The sequence below is a fragment of the Microchirus variegatus genome, assembly GCF_963457635.1.
Source record: "Microchirus variegatus genome assembly, chromosome: 8".
Classification (NCBI taxonomy): domain Eukaryota; kingdom Metazoa; phylum Chordata; class Actinopteri; order Pleuronectiformes; family Soleidae; genus Microchirus; species Microchirus variegatus.
In genome coordinates, this window is record NC_139809.1 from 27,414,160 (window position 1) to 27,438,173 (window position 24,014).

The following is a 24,014-nucleotide window of genomic DNA, read 5'->3' on the forward strand; positions in this document are numbered from 1 at the left end:
GTGCTGAAGCTGACACTGCTACAACACTCCGTTATTATGGTTTCCCTTTTATTAAATACAAAATATCTGCTGTGCAGCAATAATAGTCTGACTCAAGGGGAAAAACAACTGTGGCATTTGTTATGACAGAGTTGAGGTTAAATGAGGCAGTTATGCAACATTATGGATAAAAAGTGACGTAAAACACCAAGAACAACACATTTGCGGTTGTGATTATTTTCCTGTTCCATTGCACCCTTTGGCAAATAAATCATTAATGTTAGTTGTAACTCGCTGCTCATATATTTGGACTTGAAATCATAGGATAACGACAGGTTTTTACCGGTAACATTAATTAGGTTTACACTCTAGTTTTGTGTTTGTTTTTTTTCCTTATTTTTTATTTTATTTTAAAATGGCATCCCATATTTTTGGGATGTGTGCCAGATAAATACACTGTATGGTCATTTAAACATTGTTAATACAACAAACTTAATTGTAGCCCAACAATTTTGCACAGTACTCTATATGCTAAATTTGTCATTGCATGTACAAATGATCCAAATGACTCCCTCATTTGTCAGCTTTTCTCCTTTCTGTAATTCTATAATCATCAAAACTTAACAGATCACACAAAATGTATTCCTATTCCAAGTTATATGATGGCATGTATCTATGGCAGGTCACATCATAAAGAATATGGAAGCAGAGGTTGCCATGTAAGCAGTTTGAGTGCTAATTGTGTTCAATAACGTTAAATGTAAATAAATGTTTCAAAATAACCTTTAGTTCAGGGGCCTCAAACTCAAATGACCTGGGGGCCAATGCACATCTATTGTGGTCTAGAGGGGGCCGGCCTAGAGAACAAAAAGTGGGGGGGGGGAAAAAAACAACTGTTCACAAGATTGCATCATGATATCACACTTATACTTAATAATACTATTTATGATGCAACATTAATGTATTACTATCAAAAACGGACATTTATTTTAAATTACATCAGTCGCTTTTCCACTAGTGTAGACAGGTTACAGTGGACAACTGTAATTAGAATTCGTACCAGGAGCCGTTTCAGCCACTGCCATTCGTGACCTGGACCCTAACAAGTGTATTTATATATGTAATTGAATGTTGTATATGATACATTTAATAATGGGATAATATTGACCAAATGTCTTATTATTACTGTAATAAAAACCATTGCTAGAAAACATATATTATATTCTAACACCTCGCTGGCAGCTGTGCCTCAGCTACACACTATGTTTAAAAGACGCTGAGGTCGTGGGACATGTTTTCATTATAAATATGATATTAAGTGGGGGGCCGCATGTAATCGATTGGAGGGCCGCATGTGGCCCCCAGACCGCCAGTTTGAGACCCCTGCTTTAGATTGTATCTATTTATATAAGGAATATAGTAACATAACGGATACTGTAATATATTAACCATGTAATATTGGTTATTTTTTTTAAGTAAAAAAAAAATATAGTAACTTATTACACTTCCGGTATAACTATAACCAATTATTGTTTAATCGAAGAAAACTTAAGAGACCACATGGGGGCGCTGTTTCTTCTGTTACTTAGACTGTTGCACTGAGAGGAAAGAAAGGTGACGCAGTAAAAAGGGGGCAGGCATTGTGGCGGTGTATACAACAAGCCTGCCCGCTTCCATTCATATATAGTGTAGAGCGGTCTTCGCCAGGAACTGAGCCGAGCCGAGCCGAACCGTGCCACGTCCGCGTCAAAACGTGACTGTTAGCAAAGGGCTGGTGAGTTGCTTTTTTAAAATTATTATTTTTAATTCTCCATTTACCCTGCGTGACCCCGGACTGGACTTGGTGTCTATGTTTCCCTGTGTGCGTTATTGAGAAGTAGCCGTCCAAATATGGCTGCAGGGATTCTGGAGGGGGAAACAACGTCGGCAAGTTGTAGAATCCAGTAAAAAGCTGTCGTTGTCGGTCAGTGCGCTGCATTTCCTTCTCGGCGCAGTGCGCAGAGCAGAGCGGTGTTTACTCTCAGACGAGTGTTTTTTTTTTTTATTCCATTACACTGACATAACCGGGTATGGTGAGCTTGAGGAAATCGAGAGACTAAAATACAGCCATTTGCTTCCAAGATTCCTTGAAGATCTCTCAGTTTCTGTCTGAATATCCGCATGGAACGTATTTCCTCTCATGACCTGGTTGCATATTTATATTTATTGTGATACAATGGCGACTTAAACGCTTTTAAACATGTTCTTATAATGAGAAACACACTGTTGCATAGACAGACATAGATTATTTATAAATTGCCAACATGTAACAACAACCATTACCTCACAAGTAGAGGTCATTCACTGGCAACCACCACTGCAGAACACATACAATAGTTTTTATTCCTCTTTGGACTTTGGAACCATATCATGTGTCTCTACTGGACAGTGTGTTATTATTATTAATATAGCAAACTAAGACGTTATGTGCAATGCATATGGCACCTGCCACTGAAGGTCAGTAAAAACTGGTTCGTCCTGGTGTCTCACTTTTTTGCAAGAGCTTTCGTAAAAAAGCGGTCGTTAATATGTTGATTTTTGTTTGTTTTGTTGTTGACATGGGGGAAAAAAAACTCTGATGAATTATTCAATATAGTTGTATTGACACTGGTAGTTGCACACTACTGACCTCATTTCACACAGACCACGTGGGCAGGACACCTGATACAACCCACCAGAGAAAAATGTAACCTACATTTTCCGGCTGCGTTTCTTTGTAGCAAAGTCTCAAGTGCTGTGATGTTTGTTCATTACAACAGGGAGTGAATATTTGAGGTAGATGATGTGGCGTTTTCGGTCGTAGGGCACATACGTACTATCATAGGAGGGGAACGGGTGACGGAAAGGGAGGGAGGGAGGGAGGGGGGCTGTGGTTAGTTAACGTCAGACAGACAGAGTCTTACACACGCTTTGAAATGTACTAAAACAACATATGCTGTTTCTACGCCCAAATAAAATAAACGCCGTTTCTTGTGTTGGTATTTGAAGCCCAGTGCGATCTTCGTCACTGTCATATAAGCATTATTATGCTTGTTATGCTTCCAGTTTTACCGGTATCCAAGCGGCGGCGCTGCGCTGCGACCTTTCCCCCAGTTTCTTCTGCACAGGCTCAGATCATGTGATGCTGCAAAGCAGCTGGGGGAAGGGACTGGCTGCTCAAACACCCGGTTTGTGGATGCTGCTCCATCCTACGAGTGTAAAAAGCAGAAACGACGTGTCATGCTTTCAGAGTGCTTTAATTGAGTCATATAAAACATAGGGAAAATACATTTAAATATATATATATATATATAATATATAAATAAATAATGAATAAAATATAAAGGAACACCTGCTTTGCAGGAGAATTTATAACATTGCAACGTTTTTAACTGAAGATACAGGCGTATAAAAAATGTATGTATACAATACAACCAAAAGCTAATTTGGGAAAATGATGACGTCATAGTCCCCATTTCTCTCTCTTGATCTGGCATTTGCTGTTGCTATATTGTTGCTGCTGTCATCATCTGGAGATTTTTTGGGTGTATTAGCTTTAAAAAATTGTTATTTTCTTTCCTTAGTCGCTCTGGCTTGGTCCATTCTGTTAGGATTGTATATACATTATAAAGTATGGAGGAAGACGTTTCCTGAAACAATACCATGTTTTTCAAAAAGACAAAGGAAATTATTGTTTGTTTCGTGCTGTTTACATGTGAATAGGGCCTCAGTCAGGTCTGATAGTTTTACTTGACTGAAGCTCAGTCACGCTTTTTATATGTTGGAATAATCTTTTTCATTTTGTCTCTATGAACTAGAAAGATGGTTCGATGTTGACTCCTCTCGACTTGGTAATTGTCTTGAAATCAAAAGATTCATGACATGGAAAGACTGGATTTCCCACTTCTTATTTTTCTTTCGGTTTCTCCCTCTCATTTAATTGGACACTCTAAATTCAACTCGGCCACACTGAGAAATACTTTCGTTCTTATGCTTTGTCAATTGTGAAAACTTACAAATTAAACAATGCTGTATTTAGGTTATGTTTAGTGGCTTGATGTTTTATGTTTCTTGCTTCCTGGTAATTGATTAAAGGAGTAAAACGAGCATTGCTATGGTGGTGGTAAAACACCTAGAAGCTGGTTGTCAAGTGTCAATAAACCTCAACAGAAGAAGAAAACATCACTATTATTGGATGAGTTGCTACACCAGCCTAACAAGTTCAGAGATGGCTTTTTGTCAACTTTAAACACCTCCCAGTGCATCTCCTCTGGTGTCTGCTTTCATGAACCTCTTGTTATAGTAACTAAAGATAAAACCATGGCCACCAAGCATTTCTTTAATGAAGGATTGTTACCACCCCCCCCCCCCCCAAAAGCACCCATGCAGTGTTTTTGAACATTACCAACTGGAAAAATGTTTCTTCTGTGTTGTTTAAGTTACTCTTTCTTAGTACTTCGGTTATATGCTGGTATGTATATTATATATGGTATCATTCATTTTCAGTATTGTCTTGCATGTATTTTAGCAACATGAACAGCTGATAGATGTTTGAGACAAAGTCATATTTAGGACTGGAGGCTGGGCCACTTTTTGAAGGTCAGAGAGGACTTGGGGTTTTAAATCATGACTGGGCTGCAACTAACAATTGTTTAATAATCGATTAATATGTCTGTTATTTTCTTGATTAATCAATCAAATGTTGATTGTTGAAAAAATATTGGTGTTTATCCAAACCTGGAAATGAGGATGTTCTTCATGTTTAAGAAATCATTATTGTGATTGCGACCTTTGACATCTTTAGTTAGAATGTTGAGTCACTGATAAGAGTGACCTTTACACAAAGCAAGTTGATTTCATTAAGATGACAAGATGAGGAGAAACCGTATGTAAATGCTGAGTAAACATCCAGTCTTTGGTGCTCTGTAACTACTTCAACTTGCAGATATCGAAACCGCTCATAATGGATACCACATAGTTTTTCCCCATTGAAAATGGAGACATACACTGCCCTCACCTGCCTTTGATCTGTATGTGGGTTAGTGCGGCAACCATGGTAGTAAATTCCACACTTGAATGAGCCGTGTGTACTGAGTAACTGAAGGGCACTCTGCTAAAGAAAGATCATAGTAACCTGTTAACTAATTTGACCTCTGTAGTTCCTTGAATGCATTTGCCAATGTATTTACCCATTTAACTCATGTTAGTTCAACATTACTGCTAATCCTGTTCCACACAGGGACAATCAGGGAATCAGGTAACAGACAGTGCTTTGAAGGATAGTGACTGTTCGACATTTTCATTATTAATTTCATAGTTTCATAATCATCCAGACATCAGTGTTTCAAGTGTTGAAAATGAATGGCATGGGGCACAGCCATCACATAGAACTTGAGCTGTATTTGGGTTGCCATGGCAACTGTGTTAGTAAATTTTATTTGCCTTAGATTTAGCATGAATACCCAGCATTCAAACTCCATACCGACTGCCCCAAAATACACAAACAAATCCACAGTTCCTGCCAGCAGGTTTTGTAGTCTTTGATGGAATCACCGTTGAAAATTCACTGACATCTTCATTCGTCTCTTTCCTTCAGTGACCCTGTACTGTAGTCGCCACCATGGCAGAAGCTCACCAGGCCGTGGCCTTCCAGTTCACCGTTGGCCCAGATGGCATCGACCTACATCTCTGCCACGAAGCTCTACGCCAGGTCTACCTCTCTGGCCTCCACTCCTGGAAGAAAAGGTTCATTCGCTTCAAGGTGCGAAGTGTTTCACATACATTAGAACAAAGTACAGAGGGCTCGAGTTCAGTGTTTTTTGTCAATCTTTGACTGAGTCGGTTGCTGAAAATAACTTCACATGTCACAATCACACAAGGTCAACCGCTCTCACACTAACAGTGACTGTTACCTTGCTGTCAGTGCTTTGTGTCCCATTACCTTTAGCCTAGTTGTCTGTTCCCACGCGGTCACACATAGTCATTCAAATCATAAGGACTGCGAGCAATTTCACATGAAGCTCATCTGTCAGCAATCAATGTTAACTCCCATGTTTAAACAGGGAAACACTGTGATATCAAATGCTTTGAAATCAGTGATTTATATCATTTTAACTCTCTATGACCTTGATGACTTTTGTAACCTTTCATTTGGTTTTCTGCTCCACAGAATGGGGTAATGACTGGGGTGTACCCAGGCAGCCCTGCTGGCTTCATGATAGTGGTTGGGTCCTACATGTCCTACAATAAATACAAACAGCTGGATCCCTCTCTGGGGTTGGTAGCCAAGCTGGGCCAACATATACCTATCGGGTAAGGCCACTGGTATCTTTGAGTATGACTCTGAACAAATATGAGCTATAGGCGACTTAAACTTAATCACTCAGAGGCTGAGTGGGGGAAAGCTATACCTTGCCCGTTGGCTGTAAAAGTGTCAATGAATAGTTTTATTTGCTGACGAAAACAAAACAACTCAGTACACTGCAGCTTCTAAGCATGCGGTCTAATGGTCAGCAAAAAGTACGACTTCCCTCCTTTCCATTCATTCTCCAAAAAACCTGCCAAAGCTGACTTGACTACTACTTATGCTGATGTAACACCAACAACTCTATGCTGACAATATACAGTCATATTAGCTGGCTATGCTATCGGCCGGAGGAGGAATCTGCATCTTAGCGTTGTGATTTGCATCAAACATAAAGCACACGTAGAAGAAACTAGCATGTTCATCTCTGAGTGAATGCTGATTAAACAGATTCCCACTGAATTTAACCAGTGTTTTGAGCAGTCATTCAGTCTTTCTTTGGCTGCGTGGCAGTGGACAGGACTCACCAGTGAACCCTGTGGCCCAGGTGTAATCAGTTTGCTGGGTAACAACATTGTGTGTGTGACTTGAACAGTGACCAGTGAAGGCACACGACACAACACTGAAGTCCACTATTTGTTGGATGCCTTGTTATCTCCAGTGTTTTGTTTCAGCCAACCTCCGCTAAAATCGCTCTGTCAGTTACTCTTCATTTGAATAACAAATCTTGAGAAATGCAAAGCAATAGCGTTTTTTTTTTACTGCACATAGTTTTTTTTTTTAAAGCGGAAGTTCCAATTAACACTGTTTTTTAGTGTGTATCTGCGTCATTACCTTGTTTAAGAAGCCCTGAAGGTTCTAAACAAACAGTTCAGCCATTGCTGAGAACGCTGTGTTTTATTGTAATCTTGGGCTCAGCGAGATCTCTGAAAAAACCCGGTCCGGTTACGTAAACAACGGTTCTCCTGAACAGCAGATCCTCCTGCTCCGACACATCCGGTTGCGTACATTGAACCGCAGAAGAAGAATAACGTCCGTTGTGGAGGTGTTTTACAAGCGACAGTGTCTTCTGACTCTGGGTCTGACTCCGGGTCAAAGTCATAAAAGGGACTGCGGCAGGGAGTCGTGAAGAAGCTATTTTTAAACATTGTTAAAACAATGTTTTGATAATGAGTAGCAGTGCATCCACCGTTCCAGAGGGGGGAGCTGTGCTTCTGAGAGCTGGTGTGCTGAATATGTCACTTCCGGGTACTGGCCAATCACAGTTGGGAAGGCTCTACGCTGTCTTCAACACACTCTGTCTTCTGGGTGTGAGATTTATGTCAGAAATATCGCGGCTGACGAGAGAAAGAGAAAAGACAAATTTATATCGGCTCGTTTACATCAACTAGGAGGTTTTTGACCATAAAAACAAGTGAGACCTCCATAATTAACATATGTGCAACAGGACCACTCTATGTGGGGTTTAATGTACAAGCCTCAGATGTTTACCTTTTTTCAGCTCACCAAACAAACCTTTACAAGTTCTGACAATATTTACCTTGTCAAGTCAATAAAAGCCTCTCCTCAATCATTCTGGAGAATTGCCCTCAGGTCCAGGAAATTGTTTATGAGGGGGCGGTAAAGTTAATTATGTTTGGAAGTTTTTAAAGAGATAGTTCAGGTTTTCTGAAATGTGGACGTACTTGCAACTGAGGAGGTACATCCAACCCCACTTCAAAAATACTTACCTGTCACTTAATAATAATTACAAGTGCATAATGTGTGTTCCATTGAGCATATTCGAGTACCTATTATCCTATTGTTATTTTGGTGCACATTTGAATCACTTAATTGCTCAATCTTAGAAATTAACTTTTATAACAGCACAAACCTCCAAACATATCCAATTGTTTTGTATCCTTTCTGAGAGAGAAGTGATTTACTGCATTCATATTCTGAGTCTGAACAGATGACCCTTTCTAAGTCATTTCAACCAGTTTTTTTCTTTGCACTGTGATCAAGGTTGATATGCCACTGTTGTTGTTATGTTGTTCTCTGAGTCTTTGTCTCTTGTCCGTTCACAGCCGGTATATGTCCACAGACAGCCAAAGGATGGTTGGGGGAGTTCTTTTGGGCACAGGTCTGTGGATCACCATAATCATGATTATGAGAACTACCCTTAAGTGCCTGTTATCGTGGCATGGCTGGATGCATTCACGCCACGGCTCTTTGTCCTGGTCCACTCGTCTGTGGATGGTGAGCCAGTTAATACTTTTTCTCTGTTTAAGTAACTTTAGAGCAAATAATACACTAAATAATGCAGTGTTTGCCTCTGCATATGGAAGAATGTGACTTCAGAACTTATGCTGAAGGTCTTGGCGGTTGTTATTAGGTAATATTTTGAATGATAAATATTCACAGTTAATATTTTATACCATACATTAATGTACTACATTTTTAGATGTGATACATACACTTATTATTTGAATTTCTTTGATATGAAATGTATTGTTGACTTCTTGTTGTAGGTTTTAAGAAATAGTAAAAAAAAATATTCTTCAGTGAAGAGTTCATTAAAGTACATTAGCTATTTGTGTCTTATTTGTTCAACCCACTGGATACACATTTTGCTTCTCAAGTGTAAGTGGAAACAGTCATGAAATTCATTTTGCACTCTTTATCTGTTTCTCTTGTCCAGGTATTAGTGAAGGTGTTCTCTGGCAGGAAACCAATGCTCTACAGTTTCCAGAACTCTCTACCACGGTTACCTGTTCCCTCCGTCAAGGGCACGTGCAGAAGGGTAATTCCCACCTTGAAGTCATTTCCTTGTTGTATCTCCTTTGTTTGTTCACATCTCTGATTGTTCATTGTGGTCCCAGCTATCAGACTAGAAAATACATGTATATAACAAAGAACAATTGTAGTCTTCCCATTCTCAAACTACCACTTGAGATAAAAGATAAACAAAAAAACCATTATACTACTTCTGAAACATTTGGAAATGTCTCTCTCTTTTTTTGTTGTCGTTTTACTCAACAGCCAAGATCTTTGTTTGGGCAGTCGAGTGGATTCTAGCAATAAAACTCCGCTTAACCTAACATTATCCTCAAATATATCGATGGAGATTGAACTTCTGCAGACTGCAGAAAAAACGACATAAATAAATAGAAAACCCAATAACCATCATGGGTGGTGTCACAAATGAGCGGTCCCCGGAACATTTCCCCAGACATGCGTTCCTTCTCCTCACGATGACAGCATTTCAGTCACATTATGTCAATTTCCGCGATATTCCGCGTTTAACAATAGATTCCGTTTTTATTGGCCAATTCAGCAGAAATCATAGGGCCCTACTTAAATGACTTTAAAGAGACTTTAATTTCTCTGTGTTTACAGTACCTGGAGTCAGTGCGCGCGCTGATGGATGATGAGCAGTTTGAACGAATGACAGGCTTGACTAAAGACTTTGAGAAGAACCTGGGTCCAAGGCTACAGTGGTACCTCAAACTCAAGTCGTGGTGGAGCTCCAACTATGTAAGTAAAACAAAGACTTCCATGGTTTTGGACTTGGTGATTCCTGTCCTGATTTGGTCTTATACTGTCTCCATCATCTCTTTGTGTTGCACAGGTTAGTGACTGGTGGGAAGAGTATGTTTACCTCAGAGGCCGTGGACCCATCATGGTTAACAGCAACTATTATGCCATGGTAAGACACAACTCTACTGAACTATCTGTTTGTGGACAAGAGCTTACTTAGCCTTTTGTTTGATGGGTACACATAAGCTTCTGTGTATACTGTTCTCTCTGTCACTTGGACTGCACACTGATCCGCCACCTCCATACACACATTTCTGTAAACTGACCTACCACACTGCTGGTGATTTGCATTTTTGGTTTGATGATAGTATAGATTATTAACAGCTGTAGCTTTTTGTCTTTATGTGATCTTAAATAAAGATAAACTGAATCCTTGATGTGGCCGGATATACAGTTTTGATTTTTTATTATTTTGGTTGACAAAACCATATTTACAGATCCTCTTTGCATAGGAGTCAGTTAAGTGCTCTAACTCTGTCAGATTTGTGTTCATGAACTGGGTGAACTCGGCATGTTAATGAGTATGAGATAAATCAGCAGCTCCCTCTGTTTGGAATGAATTTGCTTTGACAGTGGGTCAGTCAAAGCAAATATTTTATACCAGCACCATCATAATGTCTTAATTACCCAGGAAACATTGCTGCGTACAACTTGGAATTGCAGGTTCACATTTTAACATTGTTCTCCATTTCCCCAGGACTTTTTGTACGTGTTCCCCACATCTGTCCAGGCTGCTAGGGCAGGTAATGCCATCCATGCCATCATGCTGTACCGGAGAAAACTGGACAGAGCCCAGATCAAACCAGTGAGTACAAAATGTACACCTCTTAAACAATGTTATTGACCCCTGGTTAATGAATTAAAAATGTCCAAGCTTTGATATCTATATATCTATATCTATATATATATATATATATATATATATATATATATATATATATATATATATATATATATATATATATATATATATATATATATATAGTGTACACGTCCATCACATATCAGTCTTCGGTAAATGTTTTACTCAGTCATAGTTTATTGGTTAATAATTGTTCTCGGTGTGTTTGTCTTTCATGTTTACAATCACAGCTATCTTTTACAAATTGTCCTTGTGTAAAGTCTCTGTTATCTACAATCTCAGCCGTGATGATGTAGAATGTTGATGTTGTACACATCTGAAAGTTCAGCCGTGCTTGTAGGTTCACACTACACGACCTCCAGCCTAATAAATGTTCATCAACAAGTTTTACAATTTGCACCTTATCATCCGTAATGGGTTCATGATCAGCAGTCGCCAAATAGGAAATACACTGCCTTCTCAAGGCCCTCTAACTAAACAGAGATCAGGGCGGGGGGACTGTGGTTGAAACGGGAACAAGAATACAACAGCGGTTCACAAGTTGAGGGACAGGGAAAAAAAGGGAAATACAATGTTAAAAACCTTTGCAGAGGTCATGGACAGCAGTGCTATGATTACTTGGTCAACCTGTAGACTTGAAACTGAGCTAAACTCATCCTGGTTTTGCCCTGTTCTAAGTATGTTTTTTTTTTAGCAGTGCGTGTTTTCAGGATTAGAAATATAAGAAAAATCTTGGATCTCACAGTGCGTGACCAACCGTTGCCGGTCACATATTTAGAGTGAACTCTCAGCAACTGCAAAGACTCTAGATCATAGAACGACATGTCTTACAATATGGAAGACACAGAGATCTGCCCACTGTGAAAGTCATGTAGTGTGAACTAGTTTCCTGCACTTCCAGTCTGACATTTCCTTTATTAGTCTGCTTGATGCTTACATGCAAATTCCTTTTGCCTTTGCAAAATACTGACTCGTACTCTTTACAACATGTTGCCTGAACATACACTCTGATTGACAGCGTATGTACAAACACCAATGCATGAGCTTGCTTTGTTGCACACTCACATTCAGTTGTCTCTGTTACTGTTTTGTCCCTATCGCTGTGTCGGACACTGCGATAGATATACTTGCTGGCGAACAAGGTTCCTTTGTGTTCGGCTCAGTGGGAGCGAATGTTTAACACCAGCCGTGTTCCTGGTTTGGAGACAGGTAAGAGGAGGGTAAATTTCCGGCGGGCCCTTCCGACACCCTACCTTGTGACCCTAGCCACTGCCATGGCAACATCCACTGGAAAACACTGGCTTCCTACTCATTATCAACAGCACAACCCTGACACTGTGCCTCTCATAATCATTGATAGATGTAAATATTCAGATTGAAGATATTTGAATGATTTAAGACTCCTGAGAGTGCCTCAGTTTTACTTTAGATCCGACTGTCATATCAGGGTTTTGCTGCTGACTGAGCTGGTTGACCGCTGGTTTCTTAACCTCGCTCATTTCTCTTCTGGCAGCCATCTGCAGTCACCCCTGCTTCTCAGACCAGTCCTCATTACTCCCTCACTTCATTTACGCTCCTCTTCCTTTATGTGTGCGTCTCCTGCTGCTGTCTTTGGGATTTTAGTGAATTAGTTTTGTCATCTTTGTGTTTGACTCTCCCCTTTTGCTTTTCAGCTCATGCTCCTACACACTATTCCCATGTGCTCAGCCCAATACGAGCGTATGTTCAACACCAGTCGAGTTCCAGGTGTAGACACAGGTAGAGTTTGTTTAGCAATGCTGCCTCCTCCACGCTGCTACTCCTGTTGTACTTCTCCTCGGGACCTACTGTTCCACTGTTTTGTAATGTAATGATATAATCTCGATGAACTCTTAATGCATGTGTGCTCTGTGCACATATTAAGAACTAATTTGCATGAGATTTAATTATAGTGTTTGAGTCTGAGCAGGTGATACAGGTAAGACCTGTTCAAGTAAAATCTGTGATCTTTTCTTAATTCATCGCAGGTTCCGTGTGTGTTTGATTAGTTCCATGTACTCTCCGTGAGGTGTTATCTAAAAACAAATATTGAATAATAAAAGTTGCTCCTGTGAATAAGAGCATTGTTGTTCTCCAGTCTAAGAATAATTAAATGTATTACACAATTTGTGCTTTACTGAGACACCTGGAGCATGTAATACGAAGCGAGGTCAGCACACCAAGGATATCTTTTCTTATCTGGTCCGACTGAACCTAATTCAGGATGTCCTGACTAATCTGTACTAAGAAGCTGGTTATCAACATGCTCAGGCTCGGTAACACTCAACGGAACCATACATTTATAAATCATTATGATAGGAGAGGAAATGCTTTAACCTGCTGGTAAATGTCTTTATAAGACTAGTGTTATTTAACAAGATTGCACACTAATAGAAAGTGAAAACTCAAATCATCAACATTTTCAAAAGTAAATTTAGATTAAAAGTATTGTTGTTGATCAATAAAATAAGATTATTGAAATGTAGAACTATTAAAGAATCTAGTCATTTATATTTATGTATCTGATAAAAATGTTGGACACATGGAAACCATGTCAGGATCCTGTAGTTTGTATTTCCAGGTATTTGTTGATGGAGAGGAGTTGATAGTACTTGTGGAGCTCCAGTGAAAAAGTATGGCAGTTATTTTTTTTTCGTACTGACATTTTTGGCTGGTTTTTACTCTGTAAGAGGACGCACAGTCGGTGTAGTAGTGGTAGTTGGATGGTTCCTTTATCCTCTCCTCCATTGTGCTTGTATCACCAGCAACACTTGTTTGAACATTATCATTAAAAAAAGAAGATATACATTTTTTTTTATTGGTTTCTCTTAGTTGCAAACAGTGATGTTCAAACAAATGTTGCCTGAATTCATTGTATTCCAAATCACTGCTCTTTCCTCAAATTTATTTTCTCCCCCCCCCTCCATCTCACTCCCTCACTTCCCATTTCAAGCTACTCTAGTTTTATTTAACTAGATAGTTGCTCCCTGAATTAACTGTTGTGTTGTTAACATTTTTTTTTTGGCTTGTTATGTTTTTTTTGCAAATGAATATACCTTCATAATGTTCATAATAAAATAACAATCCATAAATATTTTGCTCACATAGCTGACATTTTGGATATTGCAACATTTCACCACGAGACAAAAAGCATGACGCAAAATACATACAATCTCAAATTAAAAGCTGCTCACAACACAGATACACACCAAAATCTACTCTCTGACAACACTCTACTCATCCTTTTCTGCATTTTTTCCCTCCCTCCTAATTGTCGGTCACTCCCTCACAGACAACCTTCAGCACATGAATGACAGCAAACACATAGCCGTGTACCACAAGGGCCGCTTCTTCAAGGTGTGGATGTTTTACGATGGGCGACTGCTGTTGCCACGGGAGATTGAGCAGCAGATGGAGAGGATCTTGGCGGACAAATCGGAGCCCCTGCCAGGGGAGGAGAGTCTAGCTGCACTTACTGCAGGGGAAAGGTGGGTGGCGCTGCAGCCTGTGTGAATGAGGCCACAAAATTGACATCATGTATTGTAACACTTTATGTAACATGACAGCAATTACATGGATATAGATTTATGTACATTTTATAATCATTGTATTTCAACGTTATGTCACCCTGCTCAACACAAATAGATTAATATGGAAATTGAAAAGAACTTAAAGTGAGGAATTAACAAAACTTTGGAAACTTCTTTACATGACATACGGTCCTTTTGCAACATCCCTACCATTCAACAAGTGTTATCCAGTCAAGCTGCTGAGCGTCCATGTTTATTTTTGGCAGTAGAATCTGCTTCTGGGAGTTTTTTTGGTGTCTTCAGCCATAGTCCAACTGTTTTGTGTTTATGTCTGGAGCTGAGAGACTTAATTAGAATTGTGTGCTCCAATTTGGCTCAAATATAATGGATATTTAATTATATTTACACATGACACACTGCACACTACAGCTTTATTTACAAAAAAATAGCAATTTTGAGGCAGCTATTAATATTATTTTTGTAAGTACTGTAGGAACTGAAAGTAGCTAGGCACAAATACTACCACTCATGCAGGTCTAACCCTAGTGTTTCACATGTTTTCAAAACATGCGGTGTTGATTTTTTATTTATTTATGTTTTGCAGGACTCCATGGGCGAAGGCCCGTGAAGCCTTCTTCAGCCGTGGTAAAAACAAGCAGGCTCTGGATGCCATTGAGAAGGCAGCCTTCTTTGTAACCCTTGATGACACTGAGCAGCGCTACGAGGCGGACAATCCGGTCAAGTCTCTGGACAGCTACACCAAATCCCTGCTCCATGGAAAGTGCTATGACAGGTGTGATAGATAAACTTTTATGTTGCTGCACACACATTTATAGTGAATCAAATTGAAGATGTTAATGATTGTGTTTCCTTCCAGGTGGTTTGACAAATCCTTCAACCTGATAGTGTTCAAAAACGGCACCATGGGGTTGAACGCAGAGCATTCCTGGGCTGATGCTCCGATCATTGGTCATCTGTGGGAGGTAGGTGCCTCTGTTAGCAGCTTTAATAAGAGAATGAGTCAGGCAGCCAGGACAAGAAACAAACATCACAAGAGCGAATGGTGGGAGCAGCCTTTTGATAAATGTTTATATTTGCTCTCCAATTACAATGTTGGTCAACTAGAGAAAGCACTCCGAGGGCTCAAACCTTCCCCAAGGCAGCTCAGTTATCCACAGTGTCAGTTCACTCCTTTATTTTGCAAAGTCAACAATTGTTTTAAAATATCCTGAATCTGAATTCAGATCACCACCAAAATCCTTTTCATTTCTTGGGCTGTAACCTCATCAACATCAGTTCCTTTCTTTTTGATTAATGCTGCTCACAAACGGACAAAAGCGTCCAAAAACACAACCTCCTTGGCAGATTAGATGTGTATTCACTCGAATGTTGACAGTTTGACAGTGTTTATTTACTTCAGCTTGTAAAAGATGACCTAGTAATGGTTGAAACTATTAACAATTGACTGTCACCACTCACACTTGCAACACTTTAGTATATAAAAAAACAAATAAATCAGTTTCTTGTCCCTTAGGAAGGATAAGATATAATGATCCTTATCTATAAAACATTTATTAAAACAATATACTAAGGGTGCAAAAACAATGCAATATCCAATAAAAGGATATAAAAAACAAATACTGCAAAAAAAAACAAAACATGGGAGCCACTGTCCTTCATGTTTCAGGTGTCTCCCTGCTCAAACACACCTGATTCACATGGTCAGCTCGTCAGTAAGCTCTGCTGAAGCCTGATAACAACCCATTTATTTGAATCAGGTGTGTTGGAGCAGGAAACACCTAAAACATGCAGGACAGTGACTCCCGAGGACCAGGAGTGAGAAACCCTGAACTAGACCGGAGGAGACACTGAATCATTGCATTGCACAGTCTATAAAGGCCTTGATGACATTGAGTTTCCCATATTAATACTTGACTGTTTTGCAGCATGTCCTCTACATGGACCCTATCAAGCTGGGCTATAACGAGGACGGTCACTGCCGTGGCAAGCCCCACCCCAACCTGCCTGGTCCTCTGAGACTGCAATGGGACATCCCTGCTGAAGTAAGACTGAACAGGAATTTTCACTGCAACAGTGTAGCTCAGAGTTAGACATTCACAGTCCTTGGTCTCCCTCTGCTGGTAGCTTGAACAATGTGCTCCAGAGTGTGTGCACATAAATACATGTGGAGGATTTACAGGTGCATTAGCAAATTAACTTGTGTCTATGTGAATAGCTGTTGATAAAAAAACCTAATAACAATTGCTTTATTGATGACAACATGTTGTCAGTGATAGTACATCCACTTCATCTGACAAACCACTGTGTCTTTTCTTCCAGTGCCAGGAAACCATCCAGAGTTCTCTGACAGTAGCCAGAGCTCTAGCAGATGACGTGGACAGTCACATTATCCCCTTCTCTGACTTTGGAAAGGGTTTGATAAAGAAATGTCGCACCAGTCCAGATGCCTTCATCCAGATTGCCCTACAACTGGCTCATTTCAGGGTTTGTACATTGATCTCACTGGTTTAGTTAAAAGAGAAGTAGAATTGTATTAATACCATCTTATTTTCATTGTTATTGTCAAGTTGTACCTTGGCAGTAACAATGAAAATACAATTATCAGTATTGATTCACAGGTCATTAGTAGCCTTCAGTATAGTCATTACCAAACTATTACATGGTACACATACCTTAGCTTATCTTTTTATGAGCACAAAATAAAGCAACTATTGAAAAATTGTTTACCTACCTTGTTTGCGCTTCCTCTGCAAGGGTTACATATATATATATATATAAATAATATATAATATATAATATACCATAATACCTTATTCACAAACAATGAAATGAATAGGTAATGTTGTGAATATATTATTCTGTATGTAATTTTTGATGATTTCAGAAAAATCACTTTAGTTATGTAGTAAAAAAGCTGTATGCAGAGCAGAAACTGGCACAGTCCAGGTGCAGTTCTCCCATAATCCCCAGCAGAGGGCAGTCATAACTTTACTGAACACCTCACCACTGCCACTGCTGAGAGTCAAACTCTTAATAGTGGCTGATTTCAGCATAACATTGTTCAGCTGTCGTTTGATGCTCTAATTTCTTATTTTTCAAGATTCAAGATACTTTATTGTTTATTAGTTTTGCAGTTAATTTGATAACACTTAAAAAAAAACAAGGGCAGCAGGTGAACATGTATAGATGATTAATTTAGGTAGCTGCCTTGGAAACGATAGTTTAGCTACTGCTGAACTGATTTTTTCTCTAAATGAATCCCCTGTTTGTGTAAATGTAAAAGCCTTTTTTGTGATTATCACCAAAAAAAAAATGAAGTGACAAGCTTACAATTTGTAAAACAACTTACTGTGGCATCTCTTTTCCATCTGGACTCAAACTTAACTCAACAGGACAAAAAGAAGTTCTGCCTGACATATGAAGCCTCCATGACGCGTTTGTTCCGTGAGGGCCGAACAGAAACTGTGCGCTCCTGTACGATGGAAACCTGTGCCTTTGTTCGCGCCATGATCAGAGACGAGACGGTAAGGCTTAACGGCAGTAACAGTTGTTAATCTCTTAAATTAAGTCATGCCGTCAAATTCATTAATGCGTTTCCCTGTTGCCTCTTTCTCTTGTTTTCCTTTAGAGAGAAGAGTGTCTTAAGTTGCTGAAGCTGGCGGCAGAGAAGCACCAAAACATGTACCGTCTGGCTATGACGGGAAAAGGCATCGATCGCCACTTGTTCTGTCTCTATGTGGTTTCTAAATACTTGGGAGAAGACTCCCCTTTCCTCAAAGAGGTATGAACTGTTGCTCGGTGAGGGTTTCATTTGAGGCTGCAATCGCACAATGTTTGAAGTCATTGAAGACATTCACAAACTCAGTTGCAGCAGGAGGATCTCCTAAGAGTCCAGGTGAAGGTGCATTCCACCGAAGTGCAATTTGTGTCTACTTGCGTCAGCACATGACCTCAGGTCAAGACTTAAGGAGCTGTAGGAAAATATCAATTTGTTATTTAAGTAAAAAAAAACTTTTTGGGAGTAATTCCCGAGGTAGAAGTAGGTGGTTAAAAATGTATCTGGTGCAGGATGATTTACAGATGTGTTTCAGTGAACCTACGCTAAAAGTCGAGCTTAGTTGTTAAGTTAACATCGTTAAGTTAACATCGTTAAGTTAAATGTTTCAGATAGAATCCCCTAAAGTAAATTTCTCCGCCTTAGTGGAACCTTCTACTTAAATGGGACACAAAATGGCATATTATTGTTATAATGTTACAGCTCACTACAGTTGTAAATACATGTCCACTTGCTTCCTCTAACCTCAATAATTTACCAAAAAGTATTTTCAAGTATTTTTTAACCTCTTCTTCACAGTGTCAGACGCCGCGACAAAAGCGTCATAAAACCATATCTAACTTTAACAAACACAGACATGCTGCATACCCACAGAAAGGTCAGATAATTCGGTACCTAAGAAATCTCAAATGGCACAGATGGTGCCAAACTGAGAAAGAAGAGAGAACGCCTAGACATATCTTTACTAAAACCTCTGTAATTTCACTCTGCTTCACTTCAGCAGCATCAGACTTTGCACAGCTCATGTCCACGTGTTGTTACATGACCGCCATGTGTTTTTAAGCTCCTACTGCATATTTTAAAGGTAATATTTGCTTTAAAATGCAATATTATTTTTGGGCGAGAGACAAAAATCCTTCATTTATGCTGTGTTCCATGTTCATTTACTCTGACACAGTGGCATCTACAGTGAAACTTACACCTCTGGTGGAATCTCACAAATGTTAGCTTTATTTTGATACCAAGATAATTCACATAGAGTTTGTAACTGCAGATATTTACTCCATTTAGTTTGGGCATGTCATTTTCCCGAGCAGGGACTCCAAAAAGAGGGTCAGGGAAGAAGAGGCTAACTGTCTGTTACCTTTCTGTTCAGGTCTTGTCTGAGCCATGGAGACTGTCCACCAGTCAGACTCCTCTGCAGCAGACTGAGCTCTTTGACCTGGTCAGACACCCGGAGTATGTGTCCTCTGGGGGTGGATTTGGTCCGGTGAGTTCAACATCACCTTTGACAAGTTTTAAAGTCAGAGTGAGGACAGGAATGCACTTTTTCTGGCTCTAAATATATGAAGTCATGCAAACCCCGTCCTTGATGAATGAGTCCAACTCTAATGATTACTAAAGGAAAACACCTCCTCACATCCCATGTCCACCCACCTGTTTTTCTTTACTGTGGATTTAATTTGTTTTTTTCTCCTTGTTCTTCTGTCGAAAAGGTGGCTAATGATGGTTACGGTGTCTCCTACATCATTGTTGGTGAGAACCTCATCAACTTCCATATCTCCAGCAAACACTCAAGCCCAGAAACTGTAAGTCCACCACACATTTAAATGATTCTCGCTCCTTTATGCTTTATTTTTGGTAACATTTTGGAAAAATGTTTTTCTTCTCGTCTTTTTTAGGACTCACACCGTTTTGGCACCAACATCAAACAGTCCATGCTGGATATACTCGGCCTCTTCCAGCTCAACAACAAAGCCGTTTGATTTTCCTCTACATGACTGGAAAAACCTTGGGTGCTGCTGTTTTTAGCAAAGAAAAAAACACTGATTCTCCCTCAGATACAGTATGTACAGAACAAATGTTGGATTTTTGGATTATTTTACAGCTAGATGATGTTACACAAGTTAGGATGATTGAGAGGTATTTGGAAATATTGCTGTCAATGTTTATGATGCTTTTATGTGTACTGTATTCATAGGGAGGGTGAGATTGTGATGTAGTTGACGGATTCAAGTTTTAATCTACAAGAATTTACACACAGATGCCTAATGTATAATGAATATGAAGTGATTAATGTAAAAAGGGCAAAAAGGACAATAGATTTTAATCCCACAGCAACAGACGTTTCAGCTAAAGGATTGTTCAGTCGCATCGTCCCATATTTGAATAAAATCTTAACTTGAGAGATGGTGCAATATTTGACTTTATGTTTCATAACCTAAATTCCTGTAAATCCTTTTTTTTTTTCTTTTTTTTTTAATGTTCTTTTTTTTAACACAGCCTCCTCGGTTAAAGCACTTGATGTAACTGGCAAAATCAGCATCAGGTTCATGTTGTGTGGTGTCCACTACTTTCACAAAATACTGAGTCTAAGAACGGTAAATGTGCGTTTTGATCTTCATCAGCTTCTTGACTCAAGTGCACAGCCAGCGTGTTTGTTCTCTGTAGCTGCTTTAGCGACAAAAGGGTGGTAAATGTGTGCATGTGTTTGATGTTTTATTCTCAGGTTTTAAACTAATTTGGCCTAGTATTCTGTGGTACTGACTGGTGCATAAGAAGATTATTGCTTTCACTGGCGTGTAAATGAGCAACAGTAGGAGACGTTGAGATGCAGTACGATGCAAATAGTGTAACAATAAGTTTGCTGTTAATGTTGAGGTATTGGCAGCACGGTGTATATCTGGGGGTGAATGTGACGACACTGAGCTTTTTCCCCCAGTGTCTTGTTTTAAAAACGGAGGGATAACTGTAATTTATCGTCGTTGTGTGCTTTTTGACTAGTCATTTAGTTCTAACCAATTCTTAACTGCCTTGGAAGCCTTTTTGTCAGATCATGGCGAGTTCTGCTGTCAACATGTCAGCTGCAGTAGGGGTTAGTAGAGATGTTCGAGCTGTTCTCTGGTCAAGATGAGGTGCAGAATCGCTCGGTGGGTTGTTGTCTCTCTAGTTCAGTAGGAAATTAAGAACACGTTATTATTATGTTGTGAATGTTCATAATATTATTTATTTTATTCACACAAACTGAAACATTTACCAGCTGAATGTGGCAAATAATAAGCACTAAGTTAAAGCTTTGCAAAGTGAAGAAGTGAAACCGACAACGTTTATGTTTTTTTCTTTTTCTGACACGATGCTTTTGTTATCACTGACTTAGTCGTGTGACCGTTTATCTTGGTAAACGTCAGGTTTGTGCTGCATGGTTTTTTGAAGATGACGCTGTATATGTTTGCATTCATTTTAAAGATGTGTAAAAATAACAAGCAGCTGACACACCAAAACATGTTTTAACAATAAAGCAACTGTCAAAAAAAGCGGTGCCATCTTTTACTTTGAAAATCACTGTCTTCACCACCGATGCTAAATATTATGATGATCACAAATGTAATTGATGATATGGTAACGTGATTGAAAATATCATTTTTGTTTACTCTTTTATTTAATATTTCTGTTTGTTAATGGTTGGGTTAAATGGCATGCCTCTTAAATAATGAATACATTATAATATTTTTTTTATTTTTTTTAAGTAATTTTTATTTACATTCTTAGGTCCATGACTATCTATAGCTGAGTATACATTTTGACTCACATGGTGCGTAATAATTTATATTGAACTTTAAGCAGCTGTTCAGCATGACCTGTGCCATTTAAAGTTCCTGTAACATTTAGGAGGCTTTATTGGCAGAAATTTGACATACTACATATAACTATGTATGTTTATTTAAAGGGGAAGTAAGTAGTTTATAGTGCCATCTAGAGGAGAGGCTGAAATTTACAACAAAGAACTGCTCCTCTGCTCACCCCCTCCCTTCCCTGAGCGCTACGGTATCCTGAGCCGTATCCTCAAATGTCGTCCTCGTCGTCTTTCTCCGTGTCAGCAGATGAGGTTCATGAGGCGAGGGAGAGGGCGAGCTATCGCGGCCGTAGCAGACGAAGCGGAGAGAGTGGAGGCGGGACTTCCGCTACAAGTAAAGCGAAGCTTGATTTATTCTCTCGCGTTTGTCTTTACAGGCTCCGGTACATGGCGTCGTGGCAATGCAACCACAGCCTGCGACCATGTTATGTTACATGACTTTTTGAAACACTACGAAAATGAAACAAAAACTATTATACAGCGACTAGACAATGCAAGAGCACATAATATGTATAAAAAAAGTGGATTTTGGGTCATATAAACCCATAAATACTACACAGTGTCCCTTTAAGTAATAATTGTACAGTTTTTGTAGCTTTGGAGTATTTATTTTGTATGTGCTATGGCAGCCTGTGTGGACAAACCTAATCATTTTAATTATTTATTTATTTATTTATTTATTTATTTATTTTTATCCATATAGAGCAGGGTTTCTCACTCCTCAAAAGTAGGATTCAGATATCCAGGATGAATGTTTGAGCCTGGTTCAACGAATCCAAAAGAAGCGTGGCCAGGTGAAACCAATCCTGGATAAGTGCGCGTACACAGCTTCCTCCAAATAGACCCCGCTGTCGATCACAGATTCTCAGATTCACCATGACAACTACGGCTGAAATCCTCATGGAGGAAGTGAAAGACCGAATCAAAAAGAAATGAAACACGATAATAAACCAACGAGAAAAACCGATCGCCTGAATGTGTAAGTAGTGCGGAAACACACGTCAATTCCTCCGGCGAAACCGTCACATTTACGATCCAAAAAGTTATTTAACATCTTGTACTCCGATAATGAGTTGAAATTGTGAGTGAAAATGTGTAAATGTCACTTCCTTTAGATTGTAAAATACACTTTGTGTGTGTGAGCGCGTGCGTATGCGAGCGTGTGTGTGCGAGCGTGCGTGTGTGCGAGCGAGGTGTGTGTCTGTGTGCGAGCTTGTGTAGCGTGTTTGCGCGCGTGCGTATGCGAGCGTGCGTGTGTGTGCGTGTATTATATACAGACCTTTGAATGTGCATTCATTCTTATGTTCTTTAATATTCTTATGTTCTTATGTTTTATAATATTCTTATATTCTATAATATTCTTATATTCTATAATATTCATATGTTCTATAATATTCTTATATTCTATAATATTCTTATGTTCTATAATATTCTTATATTCTATAATATTCTTATGTTCTATAATATTCTTTATGTTCTTATGTTCTATAATATTCTTATATTCTATAATATTCACATATTCACATATTCTATAATATTCTTATGTTCTATAATATTCTTATATATTATAATATTCTTATGTTCTATACTATTCTTATATTCTATAATTTTCTTATGTTCTATAATATTCTTATGTTCTATAATATTCTTATATTCTATAATATTCATATGTTCTATAATATTCTTATGTTCTATAATATTCTTATGTTCTATAATATTCTTATGTTCTACAATATTCTTATGTTCTACAATATTCTTATGTTCTATTCTATAATATTCTTATGTTCTATAATATTCTTATATTCTATAATATTCTTATGTTCTATAATATTCTTATATTCTATAATATTCTTATGTTCTATAATATTCTTATATTCTATAATATTCTTATGTTCTATAATATTCTTATGTTCTATAATATTATGTTCTATAATATTCTTATGTTATATAATATCTTATGTTCTATAATATTCTTATGTTCTATAATATGCTTTGAATTGGTGCTTTATGTCTTTGCAGAGACAGAGTTCAGTTTTGAAAGGAGCTGATTTGCTTGCTTTGATTTATCCTTATTCAATAAAGCAGAATCGTGTTACTCTTTGACGTGTTTTTAAATTTCTATCGTGTGTATAAATATAAAATTATTATTATTAATTATTTTTGAATTATTGTAATCAATGATTACAAATGTTTCGATAATGACCGTAGGTATAGTTGAATGTGAAAACATAGTGTAGTGGACAGTGGAATAACTATTAGTTTCCATTTGTGGTCACTGCTGGCTGTGATGAGGG

General features: G+C 38.6%; 1 protein-coding gene across 1 annotated transcript; it reads left to right on the forward strand.

The window, feature by feature from the left end:
• The first annotated feature begins 1,671 nt into the window (after nucleotides 1-1,671).
• cpt1ab (carnitine palmitoyltransferase 1Ab (liver)) lies at nucleotides 1,672-21,388 on the forward strand. The gene is made up of 19 exons (XM_083893309.1): nucleotides 1,672-1,753; nucleotides 5,594-5,758; nucleotides 6,167-6,309; nucleotides 8,368-8,539; nucleotides 8,982-9,083; nucleotides 9,680-9,817; nucleotides 9,912-9,989; nucleotides 10,578-10,685; nucleotides 12,416-12,500; nucleotides 14,053-14,248; nucleotides 14,895-15,083; nucleotides 15,168-15,273; nucleotides 16,237-16,353; nucleotides 16,631-16,795; nucleotides 17,704-17,835; nucleotides 17,940-18,092; nucleotides 19,243-19,356; nucleotides 19,583-19,675; nucleotides 19,769-21,388. Exons 2-19 carry the CDS (start codon nucleotides 5,618-5,620, stop codon nucleotides 19,850-19,852), a joined length of 2,316 nt encoding a protein of 771 aa, XP_083749435.1. The 5' UTR covers nucleotides 1,672-1,753; nucleotides 5,594-5,617; the 3' UTR covers nucleotides 19,853-21,388.
• The last annotated feature ends 2,626 nt before the right edge of the window (nucleotides 21,389-24,014 follow it).